Source organism: Pelodiscus sinensis, chromosome 2 (assembly GCF_049634645.1).
Source record: "Pelodiscus sinensis isolate JC-2024 chromosome 2, ASM4963464v1, whole genome shotgun sequence".
NCBI classification, from domain to species: Eukaryota; Metazoa; Chordata; order Testudines; family Trionychidae; genus Pelodiscus; species Pelodiscus sinensis.
The window spans coordinates 222,581,600-222,606,161 of record NC_134712.1 but is presented as its reverse complement, the minus strand read 5'-3'; the positions used below and the strand labels follow the sequence as shown (position 1 = coordinate 222,606,161).

The window sequence follows — 24,562 nt, the reverse complement described above, 5'->3', positions numbered from 1 at the left end:
AATTATTAGGCCAGGCCTGGAAAGCATACGGGCAGGCAGTTACCGTGTCCCTGGTTCCCTGGCAACTACATTCCAAAGGGGCCTCACTCTGATAAGGCCTGGCTGGTATCAGCCAGGCTGCATGGTTTTTTCTTACTGTCTCCTGTGATTTCAGATTAATGAGCTTGGATCTCAAGGACTGTTCCAACACAAGGATGGAGTCATCTCGCAGTAGACATCACAATTTCAGCTAACAAGCTAACAGCAATATATCCATTCTGGGGGCTGCTATCCTGTTTATGTTGGCTCATTTAGCTTGTTAGGAATAACTACCTGTATTAGTGATAACATGTTTAATTGGCAATGGGCGGAGATACTGTGTAACTTTTGTAGTCCACTGGCTTATGTGCATATCTCACTTCCACTGCTAGACCTATCAAATCACTTCTCTGTCCATCTGCTACCTATATAATCTAATGTATGTTTTGGTTAAGTTAGTGCTCTCTGGGCTAATACCTGGTTGGCATTTCACCAGCGCTGTGTGTTCAATAAATCCTCTGCTTGTTTTCACCTGCACCCAGTGTGTCCGGAATTATTCCCTACAACGTGCCCCTTACAGTTGTCTACCAGACAGCGACCTGGTCGTCCGACCATGCTCGTGCCAGACACTGCAATTATGCCACAGGTTACTGAAGATACACTGGTGGCTATGACAGTGTTATCTACATCTGTCAAGCAGTGACTCTGAGCCCCACCATCCTGGTGGAGTACTGCTTTGTATTCCCCAACAGTGGAGCACCCACGGGGATACTACTTGAAGAAGAAAAGGAAGTTACTCACCTGTGCAGTAATGACTATTCTTCGAGATGTGTCCCCCTATGGGTGCTCCACTACCCTCCCTTCCTCCCCGCTGCTTGGAGTTTAATTTACTTGGGCATATATGAGAAACTGAGGAGGGGTGGGCTACGTGTGTGTGAGGTGCTGAAGCGCAAACAGCATGAGGCGCCTCTCGTGCGTGCATGTCCCGGCTGATAACTGCCCTGAAAAGCTCCAATGTATGACACTGGGGATGACCCATTACCAACAGTAGAGCACCCATGGGGACATACATCTCGAAGAACAGTCGTTACAGCACAGGTGAGTAACTTCCTTTTTAGGGCAACTTTTCAGCTGCTGCTCAGAGACTGAAGATCTAGCCTGACTCTGTATTTAATTTTAACTTTGCAGAAAAATGAAACATACTGTTCAGTTTTGGCTATGATAAACATTTGTCTTCTTTCTCCCTAATTAAAAGAATGAATCTCCTTTTTAACTGAAAATTTCATCTTAACATTGACCATGGAGAGGTGAAGAACACCTCTAAATCAACAACAATAGTAATAGATCATTTCTATCTATTGTTGTAGAGGAGAAGAAACCTAAAGTCAAGAAACCAAAGTCTGAATTCCCTATATATATTGCTTCAGAATCCAATGCATATATACCGTCATATGATCACGGAGCATCTATTGAAGAGATTGAGGAACAGGTGGATGATTGGTTGGAGAATAAGAACAGAACATACAAAAAAAAGGCAAGTTAAAATGTCCCTTTACATTTGTCAAGTATATTTACAAATTCTTTTTTCAGTGATTGCACCTGTGCATTCAGCTCTTGGTGTGTGTGTGTGTGTGTGTGTGTGTGTGTGTGTGTGTGTGTGTGTGTGTGTGTGTGTGTGTGTGTGTGTGTGTGTGTGTGTGTGTGTGTGTGTGTGTGTGTGTGTGTGTGTGTGTGTACGCGCGCATATGCGCGCGCCCTGCTCGCAGTCAGCAGAAATTTTCCCCTCAGTGGTATCTGTTGGGCTGCTTGAGCACCCTTTGCTTATCGTGTGGCACTGGTACCAATATAAAGGGCTCAGCCAACCCCAAGTCTCCTCAGTTCCTTCTTACTACCAGTAACAGTCCCTGGAAGGCAGGTCTTGTTTTTTTAAATATTCTGTGTCTGTGTTCTCTTATATTTTATTCTAAATAGTTTACCATTATTAAGTACACCAGACTTTGTTTTTCCTTTGTTTTCAAACACTTTTTCCATTTCCTACGTGCTTGGTCCCATATCACTGTAGGCCATTGGGTGTTGAGCACTGAGAAGTAGGAGCCACACACTAATTTATTTCTGTCCCTCTCACGAAGAACTTCGGGTGCAGGAAGTTGTCTCTCTTTCAGGTGAGAACCATAGAGGAGGTTCCATAGAATTTACAAGAGAAGGATTTCTACTCCCATTATTTCCTAATCCCAAAAGCAAAGAGGAGTCTCAGACCTGTATCAGCTCTCAAAAAGATAAAAGTTTGCATGGTCACCCTGGCTTTAATTTTTTTCTCTCTTCAGATCCTGTAGACTGTTAGATAACCTTTGATTTAAGACACCCTACTTTCACGTGTTGATCTACAGAGCGCATAGAAAGTCCTCCTCCAACTATTATTTCTGTGGGTGCTCCAATCAGATGTTAGTACATCCTCACGTTGGTGATCAGAGATCTTTAGCCTTCCCACAACGCACATGCATGGTCACTGTCTCTCGCTGTTTTCGTCCGTTAGCTGCATGCGTGGTATGGGTCCCCTCAGCTCCTTTTCAACTGTCATTGGCAGAAGACAGAGTTTTGGAACAGTGCTCTCCCAACTGAAAAAAGATTTAAAAAATTAGTAGTTTTAGTAATTTTAATAGTTATTGGTCAATTGTTGGTTAGCCTTAGTTGTTTTTTCTTAAAAGAAAAACAAGACAAATACAAACAAACAAAAAAACCACACACCAACACTGTTGCTCCCCAGGTTTGTTTTGGGTTTTTTTCCCCATTTTTTTCTCCAAATTCTACGTGCCTCCGTTTTTCTCATTATGCCAGGTTCCTCTGGCTTTAAAAAGATGTGTTTCTTTCAGAAACTCAGTGCCCACTTAGGATGGACATGCCTCCTGCATAAAGTGCCTCAGCAAAGGCCATGTATCAGAGAAATGCCTACACTGTTAGAGCATGGCTGCTAGGGCAAGAGAAGACCAGGAGATGAAGCTCAAGAACGTGCTGTGGGAGAAATTCCTTCAGCCTCTGGAGTCGAAGACAGTGGTGCCTGTGGAGCCATTAACTTTGAGGAAAAGAGCAAATTCATTCCCTATGCGGGACCCCCCCATAAGTCGTGGGCTTCTCTGGCACGGTCCCTGCCAGCTGTGACGTCAGCATCCCTTGCTGCTCGTCCACCAGTGCCGTCCACCTTTGGCACTGTGGGAAAGTGCAAAGCAATACCGACAAACAGGGCAGAGTTTGAGCTGAAGAGAAAAACCAGCTCGTCTGCACAGTCTGGCATAGCCTCTCTCTTGGCACCAACCAAAGCTGACATGCTGCCTCCACCAGTGCTAATGGATATGGCGGCACCAGAATGATCTTCTGACTCCTGATGCCTGCTGGAACCTAAGCACACACCCGCACTAGAGATTCCAAAGCCACGAGCCCAGAAAGCAACAGAGTCCTGGCACTGAACACAACTGCCAGCACCATTACCTCTGGTGCTGACAGACAACTCACCTCCTCATTCTCCCATAATTGAGGAAGCTAGTCCACATTGACATTCCTCTGAGTACATTTCATTTCCCCCTACTCCATCCTCTACTGGCACCAGACCCGGCACTAGCCATGGGAGCAGGCTCTCCTCTAAGTACTTATCACCAACAGTGTCATTGGAGCATTCAATTCGGCACTGACCACCATGCCATCATCCATAGAACCTTTGGTTTAACAACTTGTGGCCTTATCCTCTGCAGCAGTATAAATCTCAGTGGCCACCCTGGGAACTGTGGTGCCAATACCGCACCCACTCTTCACATTGGTGCCAATCATGGGAGTCAACTTTAGCAACCCCAGCACACACAACAGTGTGGTCTCTTCCTCCTACTGCTCAGTCCTTGCCAACCCTCCCTCCCCCACCATCATCCTCGATGACCACTCAATCAGATCCTGTGGAGGAGGATGACAGTTTACTTCGATTGAATTCCAACAACTACTCTCCACTTCCTCACTCTTCTTTGTCCCCTGACAAGGCTATGTTTTCTTCTTCTTCCTCTCCCCCCGCAGATGACCTGAAGCAATTTCAGTATCTATTTAAGAGCGTGGCATAGTCCCAACACATAGCTCTGCAGGAGGTAAAAGAAAACCAGCATAAGTTGCTGAAAATTGTGCAGCCTACCACATCTAAAATAACACTACTGGTTGACGAGGCCATTATGGAACCATCTGAAACTATATGGCAGACATTGGCCTCTACCCCCCTCCACTAATCGCAGGGCAGATAGAAAATACTTTGTCCCAGTGAAGGGTATGGATTTTCTTTTCTCCCACCCCAGCCAAATTTATTGGTGGTAGATGCTGTCCATCGTAATTCTAGACAGCCACAATTTAAATTGATGCCCCAGGATGAAGAACATAAGAGACTGAATATTTTCGGGAGGAAAGTTTACTCCTCTGCCACTCTGCAGTTCAGAATCTCCCAACTACACAACCCTCCTTGCCAACTACGATCATGCCAATTAAACTAGGCTGCAGGAGCTTTTAAAGGACCTCTTTGAACAAAAGAGGCCACAGTTACAATCAGTCATGTAAGAGGGCCAATTAATTGCCTAGACGGCGCTGCAGGTGTCCATGGATGTAGTGGATATGGTGGCCAGGGTGACAGCAACAGCAGTTGTACTGTACGTCATGGTTACAATCATTGGGCATCCCCCATGAGCTACAGACAAAAGTAGAGGTGGTTCTTCGAGTGATTGTTCATATCCATTCGAATGAGGTGTGCACGCACAGCGTGCACGATATCCCGGAGCTTTTTTCCTTAGCAGGTTGCTGCCTGGAGTGACACTGCTATAGCAGAGCATAAATACCCCTGCTGGCGCTCCCCCTCCTCAGTTCCTTCTTACCACCCGTGACGGTCATTGGAGCTTCGCTGCTTTTGTGCAGTTTCTAGCATGTGTTGTTTGCCCACTGGCAGTTCTTCTTTTATTGTTTTTCAAGTAGTTGTAGTTGTTAGGTACCTAGTTAAGTGTTTGTAGTTGTTATCTCTCCCCTTCAGGGGAGGGGGATGCCAGGCCCGCACGGCTTTAAACCTTGTGCGTCCTGTGCAAAATCAATGCCTAAAGGAGACCCCCACGATGCTTGCCTTAAAGTGTCTGGGAGAGTCCCACTTCACAGACTCTTGTAAAATTTGTAGAAGTTTTAAGCCGCGTACTAAGCGGGAAAGAGATTCCCACTTAAAATTGCTGCTTATGGAGTTGGCTCTCCAACTGGCACAGTCTCGAGAGGTCATGGTGCGTAGTGCACTGGCGTCGGTGCGAGAAGCAGAACTAGGCCCCTCCCATACCAGGGCACCGAAGACGTCAGCACCCAGGCACCGGTTACAGTCCCCAGCTCCGAAGAGGAAGAAGGACTCTAGGGGAAGGTCACCAGGTCATAAGACCCATGTGGGCCGGCACCGCCTACGTTCCCTGTGCCCAGACTCCCCCAGATCAAGTCGTGTCGGTGCACAGAGGGGGAGTGATGACCCACCTCGTGCTCAGAGCCCAGGTCCGATTCCCACACACTGGCCTTCCACTCCAGAGACATTCGAGGCAGCCCACGAGCTCATTGAGCTGATGGCCTCGCCTCCATCGCCCCTGCACTCGGAGGGGTTTTTGCCTTCGGCACCAGGGGCCATGGCGGCACCAGTTGCAGCACCAAAGCCAGTAGCCTGGTTGGCACCGGTGGCTTTCAGCACCAGTGGCTTCTACAGCGCCAGCATCAATGTCAACGTTGATGACAGCATTGACACCTGCACTGAGGGCATCGGCATCGGCGGATCCCCAGCACGTGTGAGGGGACCACACGGCACTGGTAGTTAATGCCTGTTCTCAGGGCGCATGTCTGGCACCAGCATCGCATGCTTCGTTGTCACCGGCGCCATTTGCAGCCCCCACTCCTAGTTCTGTGCAGCAGCTGCCCAGCACCGGAGTTCCGGCACCGCCATTAATGCATCCACCCAGACAGACCTATGAAGGAAAGCCAGAGTCCATGTCTAGGTATAGGCTTAGTCTCCCTTCCAGGCACTCCTCCACAGCACCGCCCTGGTCCGCTTTGGACTACTCCTCTGAGTCTGAGGCAGAGTTGCTGTACTTGGAGGGCTCGTCTAGGGTTTCGTCTTGTTACTGCTCACATTCTCGGCACCTGCCAGTGCTGAAAGATTTTCAGCAGATGTGGCCTCCGCAGGTTCAACCGCCCTGGCCATTTTGGATGCCTTGGGCATATCATCAGTGGCAGAGCCCACTGCCACCCTTTTGAGCATCCAGTGTCTCCCATCGGAGGAGCACCCTGTCCGCCTCAATGTAGAGACCTTCTTCGTCCTCTAGGGTAGACAGTCCACAGAGGGGGAAGGCATTAGGGGAAGTGCCTCCAGTGGGTACCCCACAACCTGCTTGTGCAGAACCCCAGCAGACGACCTGCTCTCCAGAGGTGGTGGAAGACCCTGGGCCTGTTAGGGAGTCATCATCATCATCGTCCCCCGATGAGGCCCTGGCGGACCCAGCTCCGTCCATGCCAGCAATAGACTCTAGAGCGCATCAAGAGTTTCTCTATAGGCTGACAGCTAATCTGGGAGTACCAGCGGAGTCAGAGGCTGAGGATTCCTACCCAATGGTTGACATCCTCACTGCAGATGCCCCTGCCAACTTGGCCCTACCTCTAAATAAGACAGTGGCTAAGATCATAAACACCTTGTAGGAAACTCCAGCACCTATAATCCCCATCCTTAAAGGGGTTGAGAAAGAGGTACTTCGTTCCACAATCAGGGCATGAGCACCTCTACTCGCATCCGGTTCCAGGTTCACTGGTGGTCCAGGCGGACACTCAGAAGGATAGGCAGGGGCATCCTAGACCTACACCAAAGGCCAAGGAGCCCAAGCGCCTTGACTTGCTGGGGCGCAGTCTGTGTGACAGGCGGTGTCCAGTTGTGCATCACCAACCAGCAGGTGATGCTCAGTCACTATGCCTATAACATGTGGCAGGCGATGGATAAGTTCCGGGACAGGCTGCTCCCAGATGCTAGGCAGGAGTTCGCGGCTATGGCCACGGAGGGGAGGACCATAGCATGCACGGCCCTATAAGCCTCCCTGGATGCAGTGGACTCAGTGGCCAGGACCATGGCCTCTGGTATGGTCATGTGTTGGAGTGCCTGGCTGCAGGTGTCGGGGATCCCGCTGGATGTGCAGTCCACGATCAAAGACCTTCCCTTTGATGAGAGAGCCCCTTTTTCCGAACACACGGACTCCAGACTGCGTAGTCTGAAGGACACAAGGACTATGCTTAGAGTGCTAGGCATTCACACTCCAGCGCCTCAGAGGAGGCAGCTACTTATTAGGCAGCCGGGGAGATCGCAGTTCCAGCCTTCTCAGCTGGACCAGTGGAGGTGTCATCCTCGTGGTTCGAGCTGAGGTATAGGTAGTGCGGCAGGTGCCGCTTCCACCTGTAATAGGTGACATCGCCCGCAGGCTGATGCAGATAGGGGAGTCATTCAGCCCTCCACCCAGCAGTCTAAGCAGACATTTTGATAGTGCGCCTGAGGACCGTGTACCAGCCCCCGATATCACCCCGCCATTTAGGGACAGGTTGCCTCATTTTTCCCGAGCCTGGGCCCGCATCACGTCCAACAGGTGGGTGCTGGGCTTGGTAAGGATGGGTTACTCCATCCCCTTTTTGAGTTCCCTGCCTTCCCTTCCCCCCTCCAAGTCCCTTTTCAGGGCCCCATCTCACGAGGCCCTCCTCCGTCAGGAGGTCCTCTCACTCATGGAAAAGGGAGTGGTGGAAAGGATCCCGTCCCATTGGGAGGACAAGGGGTTCTATTCCCATTATTTGATTATCCCCAAGCCCAAGGGAGGACTTCGTCCTATCCTGGATCTCAGAAACATCAACAAAGCTATAAAAAAGGCAAGGTTCAGGATGCTGACCCTGGCCTCCATTATTCCAGCTCTAGAAATAGGGGATTGGTATGCGACCCTCGACTTGAAGGACCACTTATTTTCACGTGTCCATACGGCCAAGTCACAGGAGCTTTCTCCGTTTTGTAGTGGCCCACAGCCACTATCAGTTTGCTGTGCTCCCCTTTGGGCTCTCCACTGCCCCCAGGGTCTTTACAAAATGTATGGCGGTGGTGGCGGCCGTTCTCAGGAGGCACGGAGTCTTAAGTGTTTCCATACTGAGATGACTGGCTCATTCATGGGCGGTCCAGGGAACCAGTTATAGCGCATATAGACTTTACAAGGACTGTCTTCGGAAAGCTCAGGCTCACGTTAATGAGGAGAAGTCACTGCTAACCCCCTTGCAGGACATAGAGTTTGTGGGGGCCTATATAGATGCCAGATAGGGGCAGGCATATCTCTTCAGGACCAGATTCCAAACTATGGCTGCCTAACGCTGTTCCCACTCACAACGGCTCAGAATTGCATGAAACTGCTTGGACATATGGCAGCCTACACATATGTGGTCCGTCACGCCAGGTTGAGACTCAGATCGGTGCAGGTTTGGCTGGCAAGGTCTTTCAACAAGGCCAGAGCACATTGGGACACCCTGACGGTGATTGCCTCCCTGCAATGGTGGGCTCGGGAGGACAAAGTGTGCAAAGGGGTGCCTTTTCAGGTGGAGGTTCCCTTGGTCACACTAATAACCGGTGCCTCCGACAAGGGTTGGGGTGCACATTTGGAGCGCTACAGGACACGGGTTATGGGCTTCCCTTGAAAAGGTCCTACATATAAACGTCAGGGAGTTGAGGGCTGGCAGGAGGGCATGCAAGGTCTTCCTGACCACTCTCTTAGGGAAATCTGTATCGGTGATGCTAGACAACAAGGCAGCAGTGTTTTATAGAAACAAGCAAGGGGGGGTTCGGTCTTCTCCCCTGTATCGCGAAGCTGTGGGAGTTTTGCATAGCCCCTGATATTCAGTTCCAGGTGGTGTACTTGCCAGGTTGCAAGAACACACTGGCAGACTCACTGAGTAGGTCCTTCAGAGCCCACAAGTGGTGCTTGAAGAATGTCACTCTTTTACCTCTCTTCCAGAAGTGGGGTCCTCCACAGGAGGACCTGTTTGCCACAGAGGCAAACAGGAAGTGTCCCCAATACTACTTATTCCTGGGCCTAGAGATGGAGTCAAAAGGGGATGCCTTGGTCGCTCCTTGGCCGTGGGGACTACTGTATATTTTCCACCCATTCCCCGTTGTTCCCAGGGTTCTAACCAAGATCAGGTAGTCCAAGTCTCGAGTCATCTTGATAGCCCCGGACTGGCCCAGACAGTTTTGGTACCCCATGCTATTGGAACTGGTGCGGGACAAGCTGCAACCCCTCTCGCTAGTTCCGGATTTGATCACGCAATCCTGGGAGGGGGTCTCTTCTACCATCCAAATATCAAGTCCCTCTACCTGATGGCATGGCTTATTCATGGCTAACGCAGCCTGAGCTTGCCTGCTCTGAGGGTGTGCAGGCAGTTCTTCTGGGGAGCAGAACGCTGGCTACCAGGTTGTCCTATGCCGCTAAGTGGAAGAGGTTCTCCCTGTGGGTGTTCAGGAAGGGCATAGACCTGTCCTCGGCCCCTATCCCAGTGGTCCTTGACTATCTTTTTGAACTGTGTCAGGCAAGCCTGTTCACCTCGTCTATGAGGGTCCACTTAGTGTCCCTGTTGGCCTGGGGGTTGGCGGCAGATCCCTTTTCACTAGCCCTGTGGTTAAGAGGTTCTTCAAGGGGCTAGATAGGTTGTTCCCGTATGTGGGCACCCGTGCCTCAGTGGGATCTGAACCTGGTGCTTACTTGACTTATGTCTCCCCCGTTTGAGCCCTTAGCCACGTGTCCACTTAACAGTTGTTTAAGGTGGCGTTCATAGTAGCCATTACCTCAGCGCGCAGGATGTCGGAGCTTCGGGCTCTGACCGTGGAACCATGCTATGTAGTGTTTTCAGCGGATAGGGTCAGCTTACACCCCCACCCAGCATTTCTCCCCAAGATGGTGTCATCTTTCCACATGTCCCAGGACATTTATTTATCCATTTTCTTCTCAAAGCCCCACCTCTCCCCTAAGGAGCAGGCCTTGCATTCTCTCGATGCAAAAAGAGCTGTAGCTTTTTATTTAAACAGAACAAAGCACTTCCGCAAATCTTCTCAGCTGTTTATTTCTTTTGCGTAAAGGATGAAGGGGTTGCCGGTGTTGGCCCAAAGGCTGTCCACTTGGATCTTCTTATGTATCAGGGAGTGTTACGTTATGGCGCACAAAGAGCTGCCCCAGGTCAGCACTCACTACCAGAGCGCAGGTGTCCTCTGTGGCTTTTGTGGCACAGGTGCCTATCATTGATACTTGTAGAGCGGCCATGTGGTCCTCCGTCAACATATTTGCTGCACATTATGCCATTACCCAGCAAGCCAGAAGTGACACTGCCCTGGGTTCTGCGGTACTCAGTTCAGTTCTGTGAAAAGGACAATAAGGGGAGAAAGTTTATACGTGTGGACAATGTTGCTACCTCAGTTGAGTACTTTGCGTTCAATAAAGTTTGATGGTTATGTTGCTTATCTGTTGGTGACTTGTTTCTCTCAGGAATGTCTCTACCCCACCTCCTTTGGGTTTAGCTGGGGAGTCACCTCATTCGAATGGACATGAGCAATCACTCGAAGAAGAAAAAACGGTTACTTAGCTGTAACTCTTGTTCTTCGAGATGTGTTGCTCATGTCCATTCGATTTCCCCCCTCCCCCCACCTCCACTCCGTCAGAGTCTCCGGCAAGAAGGAACTGAGGAGGGGGAGTGCCGGCAGGGGTATTCATGCTCCGCTACAGCAGCACCACTCCAGGGGGCGACCTGCTAGCCCGACGGATACCTCCAGGGAAAAAACTCTCTGGGATACCGTGCATGCAGCGCTTGCACACCTCATTCGAATGGACATGAGCAACACATCTCAAAGAACAACAGTTACAGGTAAGAAACCGTTTTATCTGCGTTTTGACAGGAATCAACTTTTTGCGGCTCAAACGGACAAGGTTCTTCACTCAATGAAGGATTTGTAAACACCTCTTCAAACATTAGGCATATACATGCCACTTAATAAGAGAAGGAGGTACATCCCGTATCAGAGGCCAAGAGATGGCTCTTATCAGACAGCAATAGAGGTCATTTGATCATAGGTCCAAACAATGGCCCGATATGTGAAGAGCTCAGCACATCCACTGCAAATTTGAAGGTGTGGTCAAGGGCCTGCGCGACCTCCCTACAGAACCAGTGCACACCCCTTACATTTTCCATCACTTTCTGAGACCTTTTTACCATCAGTGGGACCTCATTACTATGGACTAATGGGTACTCAAGAGCATCAAAACAGGCTATACAATCCCCTTTACTTCTATTTCCCCTACCTAACCACCCTTCCCATCCCTCTTCAGGGACCCCTCTCGTGAGTCCCTTCTATAAGCAGAGGTACAAAAACTACTCAGCTGGGGGCCTTAGAGCACGTTCCACCCAAATTTCACGAAGACGGTTTTATTTCAGCTATTTCCTTCCAAAAAGACAGAAGGTTAGAGGCCGATCTTAGATCTCAGGAAACTCAACAAGTTTGTCCACAACCATAAATTCAGGATGGTGACTTTGGGAACTATCACACCTGCACTGGATAAGGGGGATTGGTTCTCAGCCCTTGACCTTCAAGATGCATACTTGCACATAACTATCCACCCAGCTCACAGGAAGTTTGTCTGGTTTACAGTAGGCAATGACCATTATCAGTATCGAGTCCTTCCCTTTGGACTTTCTACATCACCACATGAAATTTCCAAGATGTTGGCCATTGTGCCTGCATTCCTCAGAAAGCAAGGCATTATCATATTCCCATTCTTAGAAGATTGTCTAATCAAAGGGACTTCACGACAACAAATGCTAATCATGACAGACATTACCAGGGATGTTTTTTCCTGACAGGATATGCTTGTAAATGTACAGAAATTCACTCTGGAACCTACCTAGAGAATAGAATTCATCCGAGCATTGCTAGATGCTGTGACAGCCAGAGCCTCTTTTCCTCTACACCAATTTCAAGCCCTATGCGATATAATAGACAGTGTACTTCATGTTCCTATTACAACTGTCTGCATCTGTCTTCAGGTTGTAGGCCACATAGCAGCTGCTAGTTTTGTGGTATGTCTCGCGAGACTCGACATGCAATGTCTACATGCATTGTTGGCCTCAGTTTACACCCCCAACTGGCACAGCTTTGCCAAATGAGTCGCACATCTGCCATTAGTGTTGACATCACTGCAATGGTGGACCTGTTCACATAATCTGCCCTTTCACCATTCAGACCCCTCACACGTAATAACTACAGATGCATCCTTCACAGGATGGGATGCCCACTGTGGACATCAGATGGTGATCAGCTGTTTGTCGGTTCAGTGCGCTAGTCTGGACGCTCCCGCGCCAACATGAAAGCCCTTTATCGACCTCCCCGGTAAACCTCATCCTACGAGGCATAATGGGGAGGTCGATAAAGGGCTTTCAGGTCGGCGTGGGAGCGTCCAGACTAGCGCGCTGAGCCAACAAACAGCTGATCAGCTGTTTGTCGGCTCAGCGCGGCAGCCATTTAAATTTAAATGAATCCGCGATTATTTAAATCACGGCTTCATTTCCCTTTGCCGTTCAGCCTAATCTACATGGCTCCATCGATGGAGCCATGTAGTTTAGACACACCTCCAGATAGTAAAGCTTTGCTATTCTTTCCCCCCAATTCTACTCCTGAACTCTAACAAGCAGGACCACATCTAGGTTACATTAATAACTTCAGTGTGGTCCTACAATTACAATGGTTTCCCGCTCTATTAAATCTCTCCATGGCAATGCCAGTCTGACTCAAGTTGCATTTGAATTTGATCTCCCAAGAGTACAGTCAGCTGCTGCACCCAAACTTGCAGTTCCTTCATTTAATGGCCTGGAAGCTCCTTAGCTAAATCCCGAAGAGCAAACTTGTTTGGCACAATTTTTCCAGATCTTATTAAGTAGCAGAAAGCACTCCATCAGAGCTGCCTACCTGTCAAAATGGAAACAATTCTATGGGCTTGTCAGAGAGGCATTTCACTGATGCAGTCACCAATCCAACATGTATTTAACTGTCCAGGTTCACTTGGCAGCAATATCAGCTTTCCACCCTTGTGTGGATAGCTATTGTTGTTTTTTAAATGAAATGACATTTGGGTTCTGTAAAGGCCTGAAGAGGTTGTACCTTCAATTAAAGCAGGATTTTTCCTGTCCAATTTGAACTTTGGTCTTATTTAATCTTATGAGACCACCATTTGAGCCTTTAACAGTGTGTTCTTTATTGCACCATTTGTGGAAGATGGTTATCCTAATTACTATTGATAGTGCAAGAAGATATCTGAACTCCATGTCCTCATCTGAGTTCCTTCTCTAGCAGTAGTTTTAAATTTTCATGTCAGTCAATTTACTTACATTTAAGCAGCAACCTAGTTATTGGTGCACACTTTTTTCCTCTCATTATGCCATCATCCAGTACAATTGAGATCATGCCAAATTCAGTCAAGCAGTATTACAGTGTGTATGTGAATTCCAATCCCTCTGTTTATATTATTGCTTAGCAGACACCAAGAGTGGATTGTACATGTGCAATCACTTGAAGAAGAAAAACAGTTACTAAGCTTTTGTGACTGTTTTTCTTTGAGATGATCTGCATGTATCCATTTAATGATTGGCCCTCCTACTCTTCTAAATCAGAGTTTCTGGAAAGAAGGAACTAAGTGGGCTAAGGGTCTGCTGGTTGCTTTATACTGGTATAAGCAGCACACAACCACATTAAGGCACTTTACTCACCCTAAGGGTACCAGTGAGGGAAAAATGTCTGCGGCCTGCGTGTAGTGCATGCATACAAAGGAAGGAATGGACATGTGCAACACATCTCAGTTTTTTACCTTACATTTAAACTTTTATCTTTAGGGATTTTTTTTTTTTTTTTGGATAAGGTCATTGTGACCTATGAATCCCTTTATGCCGACTGGCAAAGGGCACATTCAATATGCCATTTTCAGAATATCTGATGAGACGGTATCTTGTATGGCATATAAACCTGTTGTCATACTGATCAGTGTCATCATGTGGTGTATGTATGTATAAGGAGTTTTGTGTGTGTGCTGGAAATATGTTTGTAAAGCATATTTTGGAACTAGTGGGCACGAAAATTGCCCTGGACAAAGGAATGCTGTGTTATTCTTTGCCTGTCTCTCCAATACAAATTGACCAAGGGGAGGCAAGAGACGACGAACGCACATTTTCATCTAAGGTAAAGTAATTAAACCAACTGGAAAAGCAAATGAACCACAACCAGGTTTTATGTTTCTATTGGTGATGCACATGCCTTGAGGCACATAAAATTTTATTCTCCACATGGATAGAAAAAATTTGCATATGGATAGAAAAGGTTAGAGGAATCACTGGTCATGAGTGATTCAGAGACCTAGGATTAGATCATGTATTTCTAAAATGGGGAGTTCCCTTGGTAGATCTGTTTGCGTCCAGTGTGAAAGTGGTTTTCCCATTTATGCAGCTGATCTTGCAGGCTCTGTCTGATGCTCCCATCCCAACTCTTTGCTTGACAAGCTGGTGCAACCTTCTCCCACAAACAGCACAAAATTGAATTCAGGACCCAGCAATCATGCTTGGCAGCAATCTATTCTAAATCGGTTGCCTGAGTAACCACAGGGATTCCTTTATCTTTCCTATACAATGACAACATTCCAAAGTTGAACCCATTCAACCTTTGCTCTTGACAAAAATCTGTTTGAAGACTCAAATTATAGACTCTTTTTTTCTTAAACTATTATGAGGCTCTCTTCACTGATCCAGGGATGCTTCAAGAGCTGAGGACCTAGCACTGAGTTGGCTACAGTCAGCACTGATAACATGAAACAAAGCCTTTCCTCATCAGATGATGGAAGACGGGAGCCTTCAATCTCTAACACTTCTGTGGCCTCAGCTAGTTCTGAACAGAAGGCTGACTGGTTGGTTGGTTATAATAAAAGGTTTTGGTTGAATCAGACTAACTTCAGCCCAGTAACTGGCTTTCTTTGAAGTCGAAGGCACACTTTTTGTCAGCAGAAGCTGATGGTTAATGTCATGTTTATTATCTCTGCAAACTTATATATCCATTACTATAAACTACTCATAGTCTCCTATAGACAACCACCTAACCTCAAGATGATTCTTACCAACAACCACAGGACATACCACACTAATACCAACCCTGGTACCTTCCCTTGCAACAAACCCTGTTGCCAGCTTTGTCCACATATTCACTCTGCTGATACCATTATTGGACCTAACCAAGTGAGTTATAAGATCAAGAATACATATTCCTGCGCATCCAGAAATATAATTTATGCTATCATGTGCCGAAAGTGTCCGTCTGCTTTGTACATTGGACAAACGTCTCAAACACTTCGCCAAAGGATCAATGCCCACAAAACAGATATCAGACAGGATCACAAAGAAAAAACAGTTTCTTGCCATTTCAACCAGAAAGGACACTGTCTCAACAACTTAACTACCTGCATCCTACTACAAAGACCTTTCAAATCTGCACTTGAAAGGGAATCCTCTGAACTGTCATTCATGCTAAAATTCGACACTCTACATCTGAGTTTAAACAAAGGATCTAGTTATCTTACCCATTACAAAGATAGCTTCCCCAATGATCACCTCTAATATCATTAGCCCACAGACATTCATCTTTCCCCCTCCCCATTTCCCTTCTGTTCTGAAATTTGATTTGTCCTTTTCATATGTGTTCATTTTTTAAATTGTATCATTTGGTATATATGGTTAACAATTTTCTTCCACTACTTGATCTGAGGAAGTGGGTCTGGCCCACGAAAGCTCATCATCTAATAAACCATCTTGTTAGTCTTTAAAGTGCTACGTAGTCCTGTATTTTGATATAAACTACCAGTGACTATTAACAAGGACATAAGCAGTAACCATTCCTCGTGATATACTCTGGGCTATATAAGGTTTGCTTATAAATCTTTAGATGATAGACGAGAGAGTCAGCGTTCATCATCACATTAACAACCAAAAATTCCAGAAGTTACTGTCTTTCTGTTCTTCTGCCTAACACCAAACTTTCCAAGAGCACTTACTGTGGTGTCATTATTCTTTCCTGTCTGCACATTAGTCACCTTGAGGTTGTACTGACATCTCTTCTTGGTGTTTCATTAACAATTCACTTCAGTTGCTAGTAAAAACTGTCTGCAGCTGCATCATTGGTCTTGATGTTGGTGGACCATTTACTGTAATGACAAGAAGATATCCAGAGACAGTATGAAATCAGACACTGATAAGTAATTCAGTCTCTTGTAAACCTTGCAATTTCCATTAGGCATTGGGTGAAACTACTGTGAACACCCATGTGCCACCAGTCCATTGGGATGACATCAGAATAAAATATATGGTCTTCCACTTTCTTTTCAGTGCTTCCTGACCAGTGAATGAACATGCAGCTAAGTCTGGGAAGGCAAATGTGATAATGATGTAGGCTCTTCCAGACTGCCTGGTGTACTAATGTCATCCCTAGTGATTGGAAAAACAGTGTTGTTCTGCTTCTGTTCAAAATGGGTGCTAAGGCAGAACATAGTAATTACAGAGATATTATGCTGTTGTTAGTTTATGGGAAAGTCATTTATCTCATGCTAGCACGTTGAATCAATGATGCACTTTGTGACAAGGACCAGAATATTCAGTACAGCTTAAGAATGGATTGTTCTACTGTTGACCAGATCTTTACCTTGAGACAAAGCTTTTTAAGAAGATAAACAAATTTAATAAGCCATGTTTGGCACTTTTTATAAACTTCCATCAGGCTTGTGATCAGTAGATCAGACAAGTTTGTGAGATTTGAAGAGGTGACTTAGTGTCCCTGGGAAGACAGTGTCATTGATAGGAGAGCGCTACAGTGAACCAGAAAGCTGTATTTGAGTTAATGATGTATATGCATCATAGTTCCCAGTGTCTATAAGAATTCAGCAAGGCTGCGTTCTATCATCAACATTCAATAGCAACATTGATTAATTGATAGATATGCTTGAGAAGGCAGCTGTTGGGAGTGTTGAGCTGAACCCAATTCTGTTTAGAGATCTCAAATATTCCAATAACATTGTTTTGTTGGATCAATTGGTGAATTGCTGCAGCTGTTGGCTGATGGTCTTGTTATTAATCTGTATAAAAGTAAATTACTGGCTGTTGCTATCAAGCAACTTTCAGATCTTGATTACGATTACAATCAGCTTACTATTAAATCTGTCTGGACTGGTCATCAGGCAAGTGAGAACTATCAAATTTCTGGGCAGCATCATAGTGTTGGAAGATGCTTAAAAGGATAACATTCATAGAACAGTATCTTCAGCCATTTTGAGAGCTTCTCAGTAGCTTGTGGAGGAGTCATGATATCAGACTTTCTATGAAGCTGAAGGTCTTTAGACTCAGGATCATACCAACTCTGTTGTACTTAAGTGAAATATGTGCATTGAGGAAAGCTATAGAACGCAAGATGAGTATTTTTGATTCTCATTGTCTTCATCATTTGCTCCATATTAAACGGCACAACAAGATCAGAAATATAATTAATACCAATTAACATGGGTTTATGGAAAATAGCTCTTGTCAAACTAATTTGATTTTTTTTATGTGATTGCAAGTTTTGTTTATAAGATGGTAGTATTAGTTCCATTTATTTAGACTTCTGTAGAGCATTTGACTTGGTACCACACACATTTTCATTGAAAAAAACCCTAAAACTATGTAAAATTAGCATGACATGTGAAATGGATTAAAAGCTGACAATGAAATTAGTCTGCAAATGTAATTGTAAACAGGGAATCATCATTGGATGGGTTTGGTTAGGGATAGAGCAGGGATCAGTTCTTGCCTTAATGCTATTTAACATCATTATCCAATGACCTGGAATAAAACATAAAATCATCACTGATAGTTTGCAGATGGCCCCAAAATTGGGGAAGTGGTAAATAATGAAGATGACAGGTCACTGATAGTGATGTGAAGCTATTGGTAACCTGGGGGTGAGCAAATAATATGCATTTTAATATGGCTAAATGTCTACATGTATAAACAAGAAACGTAAACCACATTTACAGGGTGAGGGATTGAATCTTGGAAACAATGACTCTGAAAAAGATTTGAGTCTTGGTCAATAATCAGCTGAAAATGATGCACCAGTACAGTGTAGTGACCAAAAGGGCTAATGTAATTCTTGGATCCATACAGAGAACATGAGAATAGCTATACCGGGTCAGACCAATGGTCCATCTAGCCACCAGTATTCTATCTTCCAGCAGTGGCAATGCCAGGTGCCAGAACAGGGAATCCTTAAGTGATTTATCCCCTGTTGCCCAATCCCAGCTTCTGACAGAGGCTGGGGACACCATTCCTGCCTATCCTAGCTAATAACTATTGATGGACCTGTCCTCCACAAACTTCTCTAGTTTTTTGAAAAACTCTGTTATAGTCTTGGTCTTCACAACATCCTCTGGGAATGAGTTCTACAAGTTGAGTGTGTGTTATGTGAAGAAATACTTCCTTTTGTTTGTTTTAAACCTGCCTACTAATTTCATTTGGTGACCTCTAGTTCTTGTGTTATAAGGAGTAATTAACTCTTCTTTTTTCACTTTCTCTATACCAGTCAATTTTATAAACCTGTATCATATCCTCCCTAATCATCTATTTTCCAAGATGAAAAGTCCCCAATCTTGTTAACCTCTCCTCATATTGAAGCTGTTCCATATCCTTAATCATTTTTGTTGCCATTTTTGTAACCTTTCCATTTCCAATATATCTTTTTTGAGATGGCGTAATCACATCTGTATGCAGTATTCAAAATGTGAACATACAGTATTTTCTATTTTATTACCTATCCCTTTCTTAATGATTCCCAACATTCAGTTCTCTTTTTTGACTGTTGCTGAACATTGAGTAAATGTTTTCAGAGAACAATTCACAATGACTCCAAGATTCCATTGAGTGAGTAATTTAGATCCCATTATTTTATATGCAGAGTTGGGAGTATGTTTGTCTAAAATCTGAAGTCTGAAGAACATATCTTGTAAGTCGATACAGGAGAATATACAACTTTATAAAAGCAAAATAGAAGCACGGGTTGGACCTCCCTGTTCTGGAATCCTCAGGACCTGAAAGATCCTGGATAAAGGGATTTGCCATAACTCCGGGAAAGTTTGGGAAGGGGGAATGGTGCCAGCCTTCTCACTGGGCTCCTGTACCCAGCCAGCTGGCACCTCTACCCCTGGTCCTGTGACTGCAGCAGCCTTGTAGGTTCTGCAGTCACGACAGCATTTCTGCCCCACAAGCTCTGACAGCTCTGCTGGGCAGTTCTGCTCCAAGCCACTGATAGCCTTTGCTGCTGGACTTCTCTAGTCCAGCAATACCCGTGGACTTGATGCACCACAGATATTGGCCAGATCAGGGAGATACTGGACCACAGAGGTTCAACCTGTAAACAGTTGCAGACACATGTTATAATGCAAAGTACTCAGAAAAGCAAATTTTGAACAATTTCAGTTAGTATTCATAAATCTAGATTGCTGTTTTGGTTGTTTGAAGAGGAAAAGTTGTTGCTCCTGAAAATGTTTGTGTTGTAGTACAGTCTAAAGGCTTCTGTTAGGATCAGGATCCCATTATGTTAGACCCTGTTCAAACACATATGAAGACATGATCTCTGCACTGAATAACTTAGGGTATGTCTACACTACAATGTTAGTTCGAACTAACAGACGTTAGTTCGAACTAGCATTCATAGGCGCTACACTAGCGCTCCGCTAGTTCGAATTTAAATCGAACTAGAGGAGCGCTTAGTTCGAACTAAGAAAACCTCATTTTACGAGGATTAAGCCTAGTTCGAACTAGCTAGTTCGAATTAAGGGGTGTGTAGCCCCTTAATTCGAACTAGTGGGAGGCTAGCCCTCCCCAGGTTTCCCTGGTGGCCACTCTGGCCAACACCAGGGAAACTCTATTGCCCCCCTCCCGGCCCCGGACCCCTTAAAGGGGCACGGGCTGACTACGGTGCCCGTGTCAGGTGCAAGCCTGCCAGCACCCAGCCAGCAGACCCTGCACCTGGCACGGCACAGAGCCATCCACCCGATGTCCCCCAGCCCACCCCCTCTTCCCGGGACCAGGCTGGCGGCTCCCGGGAGCTTGCCTGGGACCGCAAGAGGCGGGCACCTTTCTGGGCTAGTGCAGACATCGTGGACCTCGTCCACGATCTCCGCACTAGGCACAGGAAAGTGGCCGTCTAAGGCAGGAGAGCTGCCAGCCTGGCCACCCAGGAGCAGGTTGGCATGAAAATCAAGGGGGTCCACTGAGACCCCCAACCCTGAGCCCTGAGCTTACAATGGCCGTACTGGGTCAGACCAAAGGTCCATCTAGCTCAGTAGCCTGTCTGCCCACAGCGGCCAACCCTAGGGACCCTGGAGGGGATGGACCGAAGACAGTGACCAAGCCATTTGTCTCGTGCCATCCCTCTCCAGCTTTCCACAAACTTGGGCAGGGACACCACTCCTACCCCCTGGCTAAGACTACTCCATGGACCCAACCTCCATGACTTGATCTCACTTCCCTTTCAACTCTGTTCTAGTTGTAGCTTTCACAGCCTCCTGCAGCAAGGAGTTCCACAGGTTAACTATTTGCTTTGTGAACAACAACTTTCTCTTACTAGTTTGAAGCCTGCTACCCATTCCTTTCCTTTGGTGTCCTCTAGTCCTTCTTTATGGGAACTCATGAAGAACTTTTCTGAATGCACCCTCTCCACCCAACCCCTGCTTTTAGAGACCTCTATCCTGTCCCCGCTCCATCTCTTCTTTTCTAAGCTGAACAGTCCCAGTCTCTGTAGCCTCTCTTCATCTGGGACCTGTTCCCAACTCCTGATCATGTTAGTTGCCCTCCCCTCTCCCAGCCTTTCTCTTCCCCTCTCCCACCTCCTTTTCCCAGTCTCCCCCAGTTTTGTTCAATAAAGACAGAGTCAATGTTGGAAGAAACGTTATCTTTATTTTGTACATCAGGAAGGGGGGCTAGGGAAGGGTAAGTGGAAGGAGGTGAGGGAGGAATGGGGTACGAGCCCCCGATGGGGAGGACTGGGCTGGCTCTGCGGGCTTCTGGGGGTGGAAGCTCTTCTGCAGCCCCCCAATTGCCCCCTCTCCCCAGATGGCAGCCTGCGTCAAGTGCAGCCAGTCTGATGGCCGAGTGCTGTGATGTGCCCAGTGTGGGCACTCTGGGCACTCCAAGCCAGGACTGGTTTTCAAGCGGGGCACCCCTGAGAACTGTCTGTCCGGGGTGGGGGTCGGGTCCCTTTAAGCGCAGCCCTCGGCTAGCCTGAGACAGCATCTCCACGCTCTAAGTCCTCCTCTGATGCCCTGCCGGCACTGCTTCCGGCCATCCTTAAGCCCTGTTCAGGGTCCACTCAATGTGTACATGCTAGTTCGAATTAGCAAAACGCTAATTCGAACTAGTTTTTAGTTCTAGACGCGTTAGTTCGAATTAGCTTAGTTCGAATTAACTAATTCGAACTAAGTTAGTTCGAACTAACTCTGTAGTGTAGACGTACCCTTAGAGTCTTCTTTGAGTGTTTGCTCATGTCCATTCAGTATAGGTGTTTGTGCCTGCCACATGCACCAGTGCTGGCATTTTTTCTCTAAGCAGTACCTGTAGGGGCCAGTGTCCCCATTGGCCCCTGGAATGGCGCACACATGCCACACTATATAGCAGTGGTCACCAACTAGTCGATCAAGATCGACTGGTTGATTGTGGTGCCCTTAGGGCTCGATCAGCGCTGCCAGCTGGCTGGGCAGCTGTCTCTCTTTGATCCAGCCCAGCTGGAGTGTGGTGCAGCTTTGGTGGGCTGAATGCCCCAGCCAGCTTGGTTGGAACAAACTGGCAGCCACCCGGCCAGCTGACCATGGTTTTCAGCCCTAGTGGCTGCCCCTGTATGCACCAGCCCAGCTGGCCAAAGAGTTTAGCCTTCCGAGGCTGCGCTGCGCTCCACCTGGGCTGGAGCAGAGGGGTGGCTGCCATTCTTTCATCCAGCCATCTGGAGCATAGCAGGCTGAAAGCTATGGCCCGCAAGTCTGTGCCACACTCCTTCAAAGAGCTGCCTGCCCCTCTTTGTTAACTTGTCGGCGGGGAGGGGGGAAGAGGCATGCATGCAAACACACACATGCGTCCTTGCTCTTGCCTCCTGCTCCGGGAGGGGACTGGGTGGCTGGCATACGTGGGGCGCTGGGGAGAGGGCTACACCACATTGTTCCCTGTGGGCTGTGTGCGGGATTGGAGAGCCCCTTCTCCAATGCCCCCCTGCACCCGGCAAGGCTGAAGCCAGCCCTGGGCTCCCGGACTCTGCCTGCCGCAGCCGAAGCCCCGGGGCCACTGTCTGTTGGTGCTGGGCTGGGCAGGGAAGAGACTGCCTCTTCCCCATCCTCCCCCAGCTCTGCTCCCTGGAGGCTGCAAGTACCAGTGCTGCTATCCTGCCGGTGAGTGCGCTGGGGGCACAGGGATGTGGGAGCAGCGGGGGGGGGGGGGGGAGCAGAATGCAGGGGCAGGATGGGAGGGGGCAGAGGTTGCACTGAGGGGTATGGGATTATTCAGGGGATCAGGCTGCGGGGGTAGGGGTTGCACTGAGGGGCATGGGGTGATGATGGGGGGGATCAGTCTGAAGGAAATCATGGGGCTGAGGGGAGCGAGGTTGGAGGAAAGGGAAAATGTGAGGGGGGATACAGCTATTTGGCAGCATTCTCACCCTTTCAGCTTTTCTGTGTTACTGCCCTCAACCCTCTCCTGCCCCCAAACTCCCTCTCATACTCCCATCCCACATCCTCTCTTGCTGTTAAACTCCCTCCCAGATCCTGCATCCATATCCTTCTTGCTGGCAGCCCTTTCCCGCACGTTCAACCCCTCATTTTTGTTCCCATCCCAAAGCCTATGGGCATCCACAAAATCCACTAACTCTGAAACCCCAGAAAAGTAAACCTGTCCTATGGGAAGCCATGAACTTCAGTACTTCCTACCCCTGTGGGGGCTGAAGTACCAGAGGAGTGAGGTGTGTCATTTGGGGGCCACATCAGTGAGGGTTGGGGGTTTGGGGAAGAGTTTTTTTGCTTCACACTTGTGTGGTCCCCAGTTGATTTTTCTGTGGGTCAGTGGCCCATGACTCAAAAAAAGGTCCCCACACCTGCCATAAATAAAGAAAAAATTGAAACCTTTTGTGTTGGACATAAATGAAAAATGAAGTTTGATCAACTAACATGAGTAAGTTAAAATGCTTAATCTGTTTAATTTAAATTAAATCATTCCCCCCATCTATAGCACTAGCAAAATGGCTCGGGTGTAATTAACAGTGAGTTTCCATTAGCAACGGGTAGTCCACCAAAAGATTTGGAAAGGGCGGGGCCTCGGGAAGGGATGGGGTAGATCAAGGCTTGCCCTGACATTTCATAAGTGAACTTGGGTGTAAAAAGGTTGGAGAGTACTGCTATATAGGATGCCCCATCCCCTCCCTTCTCAATTCCTTCTTACTGCCAGTGATGGTGTTTGGAACAGTATGCTCCCGCCTTAGCAGTAACAAGCACTCCCTTTGCATTGTTGATAGTTCTAAATAAACTAAGTACCTTCAGGTGCTTACTGATTGCCAGTTCTGCCTTCCTGTTTTTCCCATTGATATTTTTATATCTTCTGCTCCTTGTTTCCCACCCCCTTCCTTTTTTCCTTTCCCCTATAAAGTGCTACCAGACCATTTGTTGTTTTTTAAGTTTGTCCTGTACAGACTAACTCAGCTATCCCCTGAAGTACCTGTAAATTGTTGGACTTCTAATTCCCTTTGAAGAGACTCTGCCTGGGTGATGGAGCATGTCCTGCTCCCCTGGCTTGAAAGCCTGTGCAGGAAGCCACAGGTCCATGCCAGTCAGCGATACACATGCTGACTGCCTGCGTTTCCTGGGGGAAGGACATACTTTGCACGAGTGTTGCGTTTGCAGGTCCTTCTGTCCCAAAACTATTAAAGTGTGAAGCATTTGTCTTAGAGCACTCTTAATGGAGTCCACACTTGCCCTGCAGGATCAGCGGTCAGACTTGGCACCAAGTATCAGTGCCTTGGTGCTCAGCACACCACCAACAACTATGGCTCAATGCTAGATATCGCCCAAAGCCCCAACTAGGCCTGCTAGAAAGCTGGGAAGAGACAAGTCCCCTTGTAAGGATAAAGGGAAGAAGAGTGACTAGCCTGTGCACAAGCCGGAAGACCCACAGAAGGCACCAAGCCCAGCATCTGGGTCACCTTCATCGGTACTGGATACCTGTCTCCCCTCCACACCAGGGACCTTCCAGGATGCATAGAACTTAAGTGTCATGCATGTATTGCTCCCGATTCCGACAGGACCCTGGCACAGGAGTAAACCGCCATTTGGCCCCTTGTCTCCTGGCATGGTCTGATCTTGCTCTCCTATGGTGTCCGAGA

The 24,562-nt window shown here is 47.3% G+C and overlaps 1 protein-coding gene across 2 annotated transcripts in view; it reads left to right on the top strand.

Moving 5' to 3' along the window:
• DNAJC1 (DnaJ heat shock protein family (Hsp40) member C1) overlaps positions 1–24,562 on the top strand; it is a 255,175-nt gene that overhangs the window by 120,869 nt on the left and 109,744 nt on the right. For both annotated transcript variants that reach the window (XM_075922502.1, XM_075922503.1), the window contains exon 8: positions 1,386–1,552. In XM_075922502.1, coding sequence (XP_075778617.1) covers positions 1,386–1,552 — 167 coding nt within the window. The remainder of the gene's footprint in view (positions 1–1,385; positions 1,553–24,562) is intronic.